General features: G+C 41.9%; 1 protein-coding gene across 8 annotated transcripts in view; it reads left to right on the top strand.

Annotated features, from left to right (window-relative positions):
• Positions 1–14075, top strand: part of LOC143033424 (uncharacterized) — a 344834-nt gene that overhangs the window by 293643 nt on the left and 37116 nt on the right. For 6 of the 8 annotated variants that reach the window (XM_076198847.1, XM_076198849.1, XM_076198845.1 and 3 more), the window contains 2 exons: positions 33–650; positions 1039–1287. In XM_076198847.1, coding sequence (XP_076054962.1) covers positions 33–650; positions 1039–1287 — 867 coding nt within the window. The remainder of the gene's footprint in view (positions 1–32; positions 651–1038; positions 1288–14075) is intronic. The other 2 variants (XM_076198850.1, XM_076198848.1) reach the window with 1 other exon arrangement.

Genomic DNA, 14075 nt, shown 5'->3' with positions numbered 1-14075 from the left:
GGCATACTTAATGATTTTGGTGATATTTACAGAGTGCAGTGGTAAAAGCTGTGGCAGTAGCTGGTTCTGCAAGTGCAACAGCAATGCCTACTTCAGTTGCTACAGTAGTGTGTTCCATATCTAGTAGTACCAGTATAACTGGTACAAGTCATGTGGTTCGCAAGCCAAGTCTGTCCAGCACTTCAGTGGTCAATACTAGTCAGGCCTTTCAGACAGCTGTGTGCACAAGTAGTGGCACCAGCTCAACTGTAGTTGCTAGCCATGCTCAGCGCAGTTCCGTGCCCAGTAAAGTTGTTTCAGTGTCACAACCAGCTGATATATGTACAGTAACTCCTACTGGTGCATATGACATTCCACCCACAGCCCTTCGAGGAGTAGTTGAAGATTCCCAACATAAAGGTACATCTCCACGCTACCGCGCTTCTGAGGATTTACGGCAACAACAACAGAAATCAAGTGTTGTGCCCCCAACACCTCGTGGGGAGTATGGGCCAGGCCTACAACGCTTTTCAGATCCTCGTTTCCTTGATCCACCTCGTGTGGATGTGACTCGTATTGCAGCAGCCTCACCATCGACCCCTTCTCCTGCTGGACCAAGTGCACATGAAAATGAACCCCAGCATCAAGCCTTACAGAGTCCCTATGACCTGGTAAGTTTGAAATTGTTCATTTTCAGGAGCAGTGCTGTGGATGAGTCTTGTTTCTTTAGCTTAAGTTTGGGCATTTGTTGTAGGGAGTGATGGTTTGCATGGGCTTCTCAATGAATTTGCATGTATGAATTGCAGAATTGCTTGGAGTTGCCTGGGTTGGGATGCACCTGTGTTGTGGGTAGTGGCTGTGTTGTGCACTGTCAGGGTCTTTCATGCAGAAGCTGAAGTAGCTGTAACATAGTTCTGCAGCTACATGAGAGCTGGCATTCAGTGCTGGCTTCATATCTGCTTTGCTTACCCAGTACCACCTGCTGTTGCTCTTGCCACTGCCATTGTTGCTTGAAGTGTGTGCTTAATGCTTACTAACATGTGGTTGTGGTGTTTTCAGCATGTTGCTGCTGCTGCTGTTGCTGCCCATGCTACTGCTTCACATAATGCCAGTGGGGCAACTACTACTCCTGCATCCCCTGCTCAACCACCACCACCTCCTAAAACTGCAATGGCTCACTATTATCATATGACTGAAATGGAATACCCTCATTCTGGTGCTGGGGAACCTTACCATGCTTCTCCCCCCCATCCTACACCCCAATCTCCTCATACACCTCCTCCCGCACATCATCACCAGACGCCGCAGGTTAGTATGTCCTAGCTGTCATTACTTATCCCCTCCCCCTCCTACCCAGTATCTCTAAAATCACTCATGCTTTCATAGAATGTGCTTTTTCAATTTTGTCATTCCATTTTACCTCATTATCTCGTTCCTACCATGGGTTCTCCCTCCTTGTAAGGGAGGTACCCTGTCAAGGTGCCCGCCCAATCCCACCCAATCCACTCCCATCTATCACCCATATTCCCCTTTCATTTTAGCTCCTTGCGGATGAATGGTCATCCTTGTCTCTTGCCCACTACCCAGATCTGAAGCAATGCAGCAAGACACAGTACATTCACAGCAAGGCCATTTCACTTACACGGCAACCCTATATGCATGCATGTATTCACTTGGTCTTTGGATCACGTGTTGGACTCGTGATCGACAGCTATTTCCCTCCTGGAAGAGAGCTCAGAGCTCGTAGGTCCGATCTATGGGTAATGCTATGACCTTGCACACACACACCCCCAACTCCCCGCCCACGAGAGTCAGAGTAACGACCCGAAGCACAGCGATACCGAAATAATTTCGGCCATGGGCAGGATTCGAACTGGGTGCTGGGAGTATTTCTGCTTCCCAGTTCAGCGCTCTACCAACTATGCCACCGAGTCGTGTGTGCATGTGTGTGTATGTATTTACCTAGTTGTATTTTACGGGATGAGAGCTATGCTCGTAGTGACCTATTTTTGTATCTCTCCACATCCAGTTTATTCTTAAAATCCTGTATAGTTTTGGCATTCACTGTTTCTTTGTTCAGTTTGTTCCAGACATCAATCACTCTGTGTGGGAAGATTTTTTTTTTTTTTTTTTTTTTTTTTCTCTCTCTCTCTCTCTCCTTTCATGTCTCTGCTGTAACTGTCTTTCTTTAGTTTCTTTTTGTGTCCTCTTGTTTCAATTCTGTCCCATTTTGATAAGTCGTCTCTATCGAGAATTTCCATCCCTTTCATAATTCTGAAAATGGTAAACAAATTGGCTCTTTCTCTTCTCTGTTCCAGTGTTGACAGATGTAATTTCTCCAATCTTTGTTCGTATGTCAGATTTGACAGTGTAGGTGCCATTTTTGTTGCTGGTCTTTGGATTCTTTCTAATAATCTTATGTTTTTCTTTGTGCAAGTTGTGTGTGTGGTTGTGTGTGTGGTTGTGTGTGTGGTTGTGTGTGTGTGTGTGTGTGTTAGTGTTAGTGTGTGTTAGTGTTAGTGTGTGTTTGTGTGTGTGTGTGTGTGTGTGTGTGTGTGTGTGTATTTACCTAGTTGTATTTACCTAGTTGTATTTTGCGGGAAGGGGAGCTATGCTCGTGTTGTCCCGCCTTTGTATCTTGCAGTGTCTAGTTTGTTTTTAAACTCATGAATGGTTTTTGCGCATACTATTTCATTGTCCAGTTTGTTCCAAGTGTCCAAAACTCTATGAGGAAAACTGTTTTTCTTCAGTTCTCTTCTATAGCTATGTTTTTTTATTTTCTTTCCATGTCCTCTTGTGTTTCTTTTGTCCCAGTTAAGTAAGTTCTCACTATCGAGTACCTCTGTGCCTTTCATGATTCTGTAGATGGTCAATAGGTCACCTCTCTCTCTTCTTTGCTCCAGTGTCGGTAACTCCAGTTTAGCCAATCTCTCTTCGTATGATAGGTTTGCAAGTGCAGGTGCCATTTTTGTAGCTGCTCTTTGGATTCTTTCTATTTTCTTTATATTCTTTTTGGTACTGGGGGACCACAATGTCGCTGCATACTCTAATCTAGGCCTTATCAATGTAACCAATATTTTTTTCATCATGTCTTCGTCCAAGTATGTAAACGCCACTTTTATTGATCTTAGCAAGTTGTAAGTCTCCCCGACAATTTTGTTAATCTGTATATCATAGGACAAGTCGTTCGTGATAATTACTCCCAAATCTTTTTCGGATCCTACTTTCTTTACTTCTTTGGTTCCAATTGTATATTTTCCTGATATTCTGTTTTTGCTTTTTCCAAACTCCATTATGCTACACTTCTTCGTATTAAAGTCCACTTCCCATTTCTGACTCCAGTTCCATACCCTATTTAGGTCTTCTTGCAGTGCTTCACAGTCCTCATCAGTTTCTATTTTCCTTAGCAGTTTGGCGTCATCGGCAAAGAAGCTCATGTAGCAGTTCACGTCCTCATCCATGTCATTCATATAGATAGCAAACATTATTGGTGCCAGCACAGATCCTTGCGGTACTCCACTGATCACCTCTTTCCAGTCTGAATATTTTTCTCTGAGCACTACTCTCATCTTTCTACCAGTCAGAAAGTCCTCTATCCATTTTAGTAGGTTTCCCTGTATTCCTCCTATGTGTTCCAGTTTTTTTAGTAGTTTTCTGTGTGGTACTTTGTCAAAGGCTTTTTGCAAGTCTAGGAATGCACAATCAGCCCATCCATTTCTTTCTTGCACTATGTCTATTAGTCTTGAGTAAAAGCATATTAAGTTTGTGGAGCATGATCTTCCTTGTCTGAATCCGAATTGTCTTGGGTTTAATATGTCATTGTCTTCCAGATGTTTTACCCATCTATTCTTGATTATTTTCTCACAAATTTTGGCAATGGTGCTTGTTAGTGATACTGGCCTATAGTTGGTGGGTTCTTCTTTGTTTCCTCCTTTGTGTATTGGTACAATGTTAGCGTTTTTCCAGTCCTCGGGTATCTTTCCTTCTTTGAGTGAGCTGTTTATTAAGATGTGTATTTTGTCTGTTAGTTCTTCTTTGCACTCCTTTAGAATCCAATTTGCAATACCGTCCGGGCCATGTGATTTTCTGACATCCAGCCTTGATAAATGTTCTGATATTTCCTTTAGTGATGCTGTAAACTCATTCATGAGGGGAGATTTCTTGTTTTTGTCTATGTCACAATTCGGTATTTTCTCTCTGGTGAAAACAGATTTAAAGTGATTGTTCATGACTTCGGCCATCTCTAAATCTTCTGTGTATTCTATGTTTCCTTGGCATAGTTTCACCAATTCCTGTTTGTTTTTAAGTTTACCATTCACATACCGATAGAATAGTTTGGGTTGCTCTTTGCATTTGTCTATAATATCCTTCTCATGGTTCCTTTTCTCCTCTCTTCTCACATTAACATACTCATTTCTATAGTTAACATAAATTTGCCATTTGCTTTGTTTTTTGTCTTTTCTCCACTTTTTCCAAGCTTTGTCCCTTCTGTCTTTTGCCTCACTGCATCTTTTGTTGAACCAACATTTAATGTACTCTCTCTCTCGCTTTTGTCTTGGTACATGCCTGTTTACCCCTTCATTGTAGTTTTCCATCAATATATTCCATTTCTCTTCCACTGCTGTTTCTTCCCTGTAAAATATTTCCCAGTTTGCATTCCGGAAGAATGTCTTTAGTTTTGTAAAGTCTGTTTTGTTGTACCTCAGTCTTCCTTTCCTATGCTTTTCGTTCCTCTCTATGTCTATTTCTTCCTTTAGTATAGTTTCGATGAGTACATGGTCACTCTTTCCAATTGGTGTCTCATACTGGACTTTATGCACTATTTCAGGCTCTGTTGTAAATATTAGATCTAGTTTCGATGGCTCTTCATTATTTCTGTACCTTGTGTTTTCATGGACCCATTGGGTCATTGTGTACTCCATGGTCATATCTAGCAGTACATTGCCCCACGAGTCATCTCCTCCTTGCACTGTCATGCTGTCCCAACAAATTTCTTTGCAATTGAAGTCCCCCATAACTACCAGATTACCCTTACCCATTAGTATCTCATTGAGTGATTTTCTTGTGTCATCTAGCATTTTTTTTATGTTCAATTTCTTTCCAAGCGCTTGTTTTTGGAGGCACATAAGTCACCACAAACTTTCGACCTCCTTTAGGTCTTTCTTGGCCAAGAACATGATTCCCCCTCCCTGTTTCTTGTCCCTGTTTTTTATCCAGTAGTTGTATAAACCTTGTCCGATAACAGTGGATGGTATTTCACCTCTTAGTTTAGTCTCTACAATTCCCATTATGTCTGGTTTTGCTTCTAACAGATAATCATTGAGTTCGTTCAGTCCCGAAATTAGTCCGTCAATGTTGGTATAGGCCACTTTTAATTTTCTTCCTTCTCCCTGGTTTCTTCTTCCCTTGTTTTGTTCGTTTTGAAGCGCCATTGTCTTAATCTCAAGTCTATTACTCTCCACTGGAATTCTTTGCATTCTGTCTCCGATCTTTTCAAGTTTTTTTCCTTTGCTTCTTCTCTTAGCGCCCTTTCTTTTTCTAATTCCTCAGTACTCATTTCTCTTTTTATCCATATCTTATTGTATTTTTCACTCTTTGCCAAGTTACCTACTTTTTCAAATATGTCTTCTACTACCACTTGTGACCTTAGTTTTATCTTTAGAGGTCGATTCCTATCCTTAGTATAGCGACCAATTCTGTAAGTCTCTTCTAAGTCTGTGCCTGAATCACTACCTCCCCCCTGAATTTCATTAAGGATTTCTACTGCTGTCTCTTTTTCTTCTTTTTCTCTCGTGTACCTCGCCAATCCTTGTTTTTCTTTAAGCCCATAAACCACAATACATTTCTTCCTATCTACTGTGTCCCTGACCCAATTTGCTTTTTCGTTAATCACTTGAATGATTGTGTCTTTTGCATTATCTTGCATTTGCTGCTTGACTATTTCTTTGAAAGCAATTTCTTTATTTTCAATATTTTCTTTCCACTTCTTAATTTCCTGGATACTGTCCCCACCTAAGTTTTCTTCGATCTTTTGTGTCAATTCTTGGAATTTGTTGTTCACTTCCTGCTTTAGATTTTCGCTATTATTATCATTAGTTTTCTTCTTTTCATTATCATTCTTTAGTTCATTTATGTCTCTTTTCATTTCTTTAATTTCGTTTGTAAGATCCAAGTTAGCTTTTTTCAGGTCAGAAATTTCATGGTTAGTCTTAGATAAACAATCAATTAAACCAATGACCTCTTTTCTTAAGTCCATGATTTCATTTTCCCACCGAGTCCTATTTTTGCTCATCTCTCTCTCTATCTCTAATAATCTACTTAAGTTCTTTCTTTCGTACTTACCAAACCCTAAGAAATCATTGTCATAACACGTGGTGCTTTGTTTATTGTTTACATCGCGGTTCAGTGGATTGCCTCCAGATGGCTCTGATTCGCAACTGGCTTTCGAGTCGTTTTCATTCATTTTTGCTAATTAGATACCATTTCGGGCACTCACGTTCACTCCCCACCCCTACAGTACAAACCAGGTTTTCCTTTTTCGTCGTAAATCCTCTTCTTCTTGGTCGCGCGACGACAGCGACGACGAGCGGTGTTGCTTCGATGAGCGTGTGTGTGTGTGTGTGTGTGTATGTGTGTGTGTGTGTGTGTGTGTGGCACACCTAGTTGTATGTTACGGGACGGGAACTATGCTCGTTGTGACTCATTTTCATCTCTCCACGTCCAGTTTATTCTTGAAATCGTGTATAGTTTTGGCATTCACTGTTTCACTGTTCAATTTGTTCCAGACATCAGTCACTCTATGTGGGAAACTATTCTTTTTCAGGTCTCTTCTGTAACTGTCTTTCTTTAGTTTCTTTTCGTGTCCTGTTGTTTCTCTCTTTTCCCATTATAGGTCATCTCTATCGAGAACTTCCATCCCTTTCATAATTCTGTAAATGTTCAACAAATCGCCTCTTTCCGTTCTCTGCTCCAATGTTGACAACTGTAATTTCTCCAGTCTTTGTCCATATGTCAAATTTGATAGTGTGGGTGCCATTTTTGTTGCTGCTCTTTGGATTCTTTCTAGTTTTCTTGTGTTTTTCTTTGTGCTAGGTGTGTGTGTGGGGGGGGGATGATTACCTTGTTGTATTTTACGGGACGAGAGCTATGCTCGTAGTGACCCGTTTTCGTATCTCTCCACGTCCAGTTTATTCTTAAAATCGTGTATAGTTTTGGCATTCACTGTTTCTCCGTTCAGTTTGTTCCAGACATCAATCACTCTATGTGGGAAGCTATTCTTTTTCAGGTCTCTTCTGTAGTCTTTTTTAAAAAAATTTTTGTGTCCTCTTGTTTCTCTTCTGTCCCACTTTAACAAGTTGTCTCTATCGAGAATTTCCATCCCTTACATAATTCTGAAAATGGTGAGCAAATCGGCTATTTCTCTTCTCTGTTCCAGTGATGACAGATGTAATTTTTCCGATCTTTTTTCATATGTCAGGTTTGTCAGTGTAGGCTTCATCTATATTGCTGCTCTTTGTATTCTTTCTAACTTTCTTATGTTCTTCTTTGTGCTAGGTGCCCATAGTGTTGCAGCATATTCTAGTTTAGGTCTTATCAATGTAACAACTATTTTTTTAACCATCTCCTCATCTATGTAGTCAAAGGCCACTTTCATTGACCTCAATAAGTTATAAGTCTCTCCAAATAATTTATTGACATGTTTATCAGGTGTCTAAGTCACTTGAGATGATTACTCTCAGGTCCCTTTCTGAATTGATTTTTTTGACTTCTTTGTTTCCAATTTTATACTGTCCTGATACTCTATTTTTACTTTTTCCAAATTCCATTATGCTACATTTTTTAATGTTGAAATTCATCTCGCTTTTCCAACTCCATTCCCATATTTGTCTAGGTCTTCTTGTAGTGATATGCAATCTTCTTCTGTTCTTAGTCTCTTGAGTAATTTGGCATTGTCAGCAAAGAAGTTCATATAACAGTTTACTCCCTCATCCATATAATTTATATATATATGCGTGTATTCACTTGGTCCTTGGATCACGTGTTGGACTCGTGATCGACAGCTATTTCCCTCCTGGAAGAGAGCTCAGAGCTCGTAGGTCCGATCTATGGGTAATGCTATGACCTTCCACACACGCACACCCCCAACTCCCCGCCCACGAGAGTCAGAGTAACGACCCGAAGCGCAGCGGTACCGAAATAATTTCGGCCCTGGGCAGGATTCGAACCAAGCACTACGGGCACCACCATGCTAGTAGTTCAGTGCTCTACCAACTGCGCCACCGAGTGTGTGTGTGTGTGTGTGTCTATGTTATGATGGTATGGGCATACAAGAAAAATGAGCGAGTGAAGAAAAACTAATGAAGTGTGGAAGACATGTGGATAGGGAACTTGAGGGATCAATCAATCTGTTGCTTCAAGTCTCTTGCAGAATGCATACATACTTATATTAAAGGCTTTAACTCTCTTACAAGGAAGATAGCCAAAAAACAAAGGCATAAAGACCATTCCCACCCATTCCACTCCCCTCTACCCTCCCTCTTATCTTGGCACCTCCTAGATGATGGGTCATCCCTGCATCTTGTCCACTGCCCTGGGTCAGAAGCAGTATCGCAAGACACAGCACATCCACAGCAAGGCCGCTTCATTAAATTGGCGACCCCCCCCGTCCCCCCCATGCAGAAAAGGAGACGATGGGGGAGAAATCCCTTCGGGCTGCGTCAAATTTTTCTCGCACATACTACCTCACCCCCCATCCCCCACCCATTCCACCTCATGCATCACAACATCATCCATATACAACCATTCTCCATTCACCCATCTTCTGTCCTCTCCCGTCCTTCCTCAGCAGACATTCCCTAAAGCCCCTTTTGCCCCATCCATCCATCTCATCCTAGGTCCCCCCCTCATGTTCACTCCCACCACATCTGCCTTCCATACCTCTTTTACTAGTCTTTCTTCACTCATTCTTTCCATGTTAAGAAACCATCCCAATACTCTTTCATCAACCCTATCTCCCAACTCCCTTACCACCCCCGTTCTCCTCCTCACTTCCTCATTTCTCACACTATCCAGCCTAGTAACCCCTATCATACTTCTCAGACACCTCATCTCAAACATATTCAAACTCCTTCTCTCTTCCTCTCTTATGTTCCATGTTTCTGCCCCATACAGTTCTGTCGGCACAATCACTCCTTCATACAATCTTCTCTTAGCATCCATTCTGAAATGTCTATTTCTCATTACAGTTTTTAATCCACCAAGGCATTTACTCACTTCTCAATCTACATTCTACCTCCACTCCTTCCTTTGCTGTCTTGCAGAATACTTGAAGAAAAAACCAAGAATGAGGTAGATAGATAATGTGTAAAGAGGCATTGGTTGTAAGGACAATGTCTGTCAAGTAAGGGTCCAAAAGAGTTAATGAATGGAGAGTGGTTTTAAAATAATGGAGAAATGATATGGATCAAAGGGATGTTGTCTGCTCCCCATATTTCTTGAATGGATGGGAAAGGAGATCACTGCATAATGAAGCAGTGAGGGTAGGCTAGCTCTGGCTAGTGGGCCCTGGTATGGAATTGCTGTCTTGCTGCATTGCATCTGATCTGAGCAGTGTTGCAGGGGACATGGATGACCCTTCATCCCTGAAGTGCTAAGATGGCAGGGACAATTAATGGGTTTTTGGATAATTTGGGATGGTATAGGGTGTGTGTGCCACATGGCCACTAATGAATGAATGAATTAACACACACTCACACTCACACTCACACACTCACACTCACACTCACACTCACACTCACACTCACACACACACACACACTCTCTCTCTCTCTCTCTCTCTCTCTCTCTCTCTCTCTCTCTCTCTCTCTCTCTCTCTCTCTCTCTCTCTCTCTCTCTCTCTCTCTCTCTCTCTCTCTCTCTCTCTCTCTCTCTCTCTCTCAATCTCTCTCTCTCTCTCTCTCTCTCTCTCTCTCTCTCTCTCTCTCTCTCTCTCTCTCTCTCTCTCTCTCTCTCTCTCTCTCTCTCTCTCTCTCGTTACATGAATTTTCTTGCTGAAGATGCCAAATTACTCAAGAGAGTGAAAACAGAAGAAGATTGCGAATCGCTACAAGAGGACCTGGATAAAGTATGGGAATGGAGCTGGAAATATGAAATGAACTTCAACATCAAGAAATGTAGTATAATGGAATTTGGAAGAGGCAAAAATAGAGTTTTAGGAAAATATACGATTGGAAACAAAGTGGTCAAAAAAATAAACTTGGAGAGGGACCTAGTCATCTCAAGTGACTTGACACCTGACAAACATGTAAATAAGTTATTTGGAGACCTACAACTTATTATGATCAATGAAAGTGGCCTTCGACTACATGGATGAGGAGATGGTTAAGAAAATAATTATTACATTGATAAGACTGAAATTAGAATATGCTATATCAATGTGGGCACCTAGCACAAAGAAAAACACAAGAAAATTAGAAAGAATCCAAAAAGCAGCAACAAAAAATGGCACCCACACTATCAAATTTGACATATGAACAAAGATTGGAGAAATTACAGTTGTCAAAATTAGAGCAGAGAAGGGAAAGAGGCGATTTGTTGACCATTTAGGACAGGTAGGGGTTGTGTACATCAGATTTTTGTGGTAAGACAGGTATGTGAGAAAGCTATAGGAAAAGGTAAGGATATTTTTTGGGCTTTTATGGATCTGGAAAAGGCTTACAACAGGGTAGACAGGAAGGCACTGTGGGAGGTATTGCAGATATATGGGATAGGAGGAAAGCTGTTAAGAGCAGTCAAGGGTTTTTATGAGAATAGTAGAACTTGTGTTAGGATTATAAATGGAGAGAGTGAGTGGTTTGAGGTAAAGGTGGGACCTCGTCAAGGATGTGTTATGTCACCCTGGCTGTTCAACTTATACATGGATGGGGTGGTGCGAGAGGTGAATGCAAGGGTAATGGGTCGGGTTGGAGATGGTTAAAGAAAATGGAGAAAAGTGGGAGGTGAGCCAGTTGTTGTTTGCTGACGACACTGCTTTTGTAGCAGGATCAGAGGAGGGATTGAGGAAGTAAGTGACATAGTTTGAGAAAGTGTGTGGAAGAAGGAAGTTGAAGATAAATGTGGGCAAAAGTAAGGTGATGAGATGTACAAGGAGAGAGAGTGACAGCAGGCTGGAAGTGAGCAATAAAGGGTGAAAGACTGGAGGAAGTGGATAGTTTTAGATACTTGAGTGCAAATATAGCGGGAAAGGGAGGGGTGGGGGTGGAGGTAGAATGTAGATTGAGAGAAGCGAGTAAATGCCTTGGTGGGTTAAAAAGTATAATGAGAAATAGACATATGGAAATAGATGCTAAGAGTAGGTTATATGAAGGAGTGATTGTGCCGACAGCACTGTACGGGGCAGAAACATGGAACATGAGAGAAGGAGTTTGAATGTGTTCGAGATGAAATACCTGAGAAGTATGATGGGGGTTACTAGGCTAGATAGAGTGAGAAATGAGGAGGTGAGGAGGAGAACAGGGGTAGAAAGGGAGTTGGGAGATAGGGTTGATGGTTTGGACACATGGAAAGAATAAGTGAAGAGAGATTAGTAAAAGAAGTGTGGAAGGAGTGAATATGAGGGGGCATCCTAGGATGAGATGGATGGATGGGGTGAAAGGGGCATTACAAAAGAGAGGAATATCTGTGGAGGAAGGACAGGAGAGGACAGAAGATAGGGGTGAATGGAGAGGGGTTGTGTATAGATGATGCTGTGATGCATGAGGGGGGAGTGGGAGATGGGGGGGGGTGAGGAAGTATGTATATGAAAAAAAATTGACGCAGCCCGAAGGGATTTCTCCCCGTCTTCTCCTTTTCTGCATGAGGGGACGGAGAGGGGGGGTCGCTAAATTTATGAAGCGGCCTTGCTGTGGATGTGCTGTGTCTTGCAACACTGCTTCTGTCCCAGGGCAGTGGACAGGATGCAGGGATGACCCGTCATCCAGGAGGTGCTAAGATAAGAAGGAGGGTGGAGGGGAGTGGAATATATAGGAAATGGAATGGGTGGGAGTGGTTTCTATGCCTTTTTCTTTTTGGCTACCCCCATGTAAGGGGGAAAAACCTTTGGTATATGTATGAAAGTGATGGAAGTTCTCCATAGAGATGACCTATTAAAATGGGACAAAGAGAGAAACAAGAGGACATGAAAAGAAACTAAAGAAAGACAGTTACAGAAGAGACCTGAAAAAGAATAGTTTCTCACAGTGATTGATGTCTGGAACAAATTGAAGAGTGAAACGGTGAATGCCAAAACTATACACGATTTCAAGAATAAACTGGATGTAGAGAGATACGAAAACAGGTCACAACGAGTCTAGCTCCCGTCCCGCAAAATACAACTAGGTAAACACGTGCGCACACACACACACACACACACATACACTCGGTAGTGCAGTTACACACTCGGTAGTGCAGTTGGTAGAGCGCTGGACTGGGAAGTACGGTAGTGCTCGCAGTACCCAGTTTGAATCCTGCCCAGGGCCGAAATAATTTCGGTATCGCTGTGCTTCGGGTCGTTACTCTGACTCTCGTGGGCGGGGAGTTGGGGGTGTGTGTGTGTGTGAGACTCTCGTGGGCGGGGAGTTGGTGGTGTGTGTGTGTGAAAGGTCATAGCATTACCCATAGATCGGTCATACGAGCTCTGAGCTCTCCTCTGGGAGGGAAATAGCTGTCGATCACGAGTCCAACACGTGATCCAAAGACCAAGGTGAATACACACACACACACACACACACACACACACACACACACACACACACACACACACACACACACACAAAGACATGACACAACAAAGACATTACACCGGATAAGCATATTAATAAAATAGTCAGAGAAACCTATAATTTATTGAGGTCAATAAAAGTGGCATTTGCCTATTTGGACGAGGAAATGATAAAAATTACTTGGATGAAGTAATGGTAAAAAAAATATTAGTCTCACTGATAGACCAAGAGTTTGCTTTGACACTATGGACACCCAATACAAAAAAGAATATAAAGAAATTAGAAAAAATCCAAAGTGCAACAACAAAGATGGCCCCCACTATTTTAAAATTTACATGTGAACAAAGATTGTCCAAACTGGAACTACCAACCTTGGAACAAAAAAGAGAGAGAGGAGATCTATTGGCCATTGTAGAATCATGAAAGGCATGGAAGTCCTTGACAGAGAAGACTTATTAAAGTGGGATAAAAGAAAAACAAGAGGACATGAAAAGAAACCCAAAAAGGATAGTTATAGAAGAGATCTGAAAAAAATAGTTTTCCACACAGAGTAGTGGATGTCTGAAACAAATTAGTTGAAGCAATAAAGTCTGCAAACACCATACAAGAATTTAAGAACAAACTAGATGCTGAAAGATACAAAGACAGGTCACTACGAGCATAGCTCCTGTTCCCGTATAATACAACTAGGTAAATACATGCATACACACACTCACCTCTATCTACGTGTCTACCTACTGGCTCAATGGCACTGTGGCACTGTTCTTGATGACTAATTCAGTGATCTGAATTCGAGTCCTGCCCAGGGCTGAAAAAAATTGTGCATCATTGCACTGTGAGCTGGCACCCTAACTGGTGGGCAAGGAGTTTGTCAGAAGCAATGCAGGAAGGCACATCTCTTCTATAACAGGGCCCAACATTCACTGTAGTGATCACTGACCTCATTCACTTGACAAGATTTTGAAGCTAATGAGAACATTCCTTCAGGCTCAGTCATCCTGTCATCTACAATCTCTATTTCCTCCTATCTTGTGTGCTTAAACTTGCCTGTGCAACAGACCTATCATGTGGACCCAGAGCTCCCTTCACCCCATCCATCCATCCATCCATCCATCCCACCATCTCATTCTTGGTCTTCCTCTCATGCTTACTCCATCCACTTCTGGTTTTCACAGTCGATACTAGTCCTTCATTATTATTTTTTTTTATATGGCCAAACAAACTCAACATTCAGTAATGCCCAATCCAACAACTTCCAATTGTTCTTTGTCTTGCCTCCACATTTCTGATGGGATCCATTCTTGTGACATGCATTGTATTCCTCAAACACCTAATTCG

Source organism: Oratosquilla oratoria, chromosome 15 (assembly GCF_046742065.1).
Source record: "Oratosquilla oratoria isolate Oo_2021 chromosome 15, ASM4674206v1, whole genome shotgun sequence".
NCBI classification, from domain to species: domain Eukaryota; kingdom Metazoa; phylum Arthropoda; class Malacostraca; order Stomatopoda; family Squillidae; genus Oratosquilla; species Oratosquilla oratoria.
This window is presented reverse-complemented; position numbering and strand designations above follow the sequence as displayed.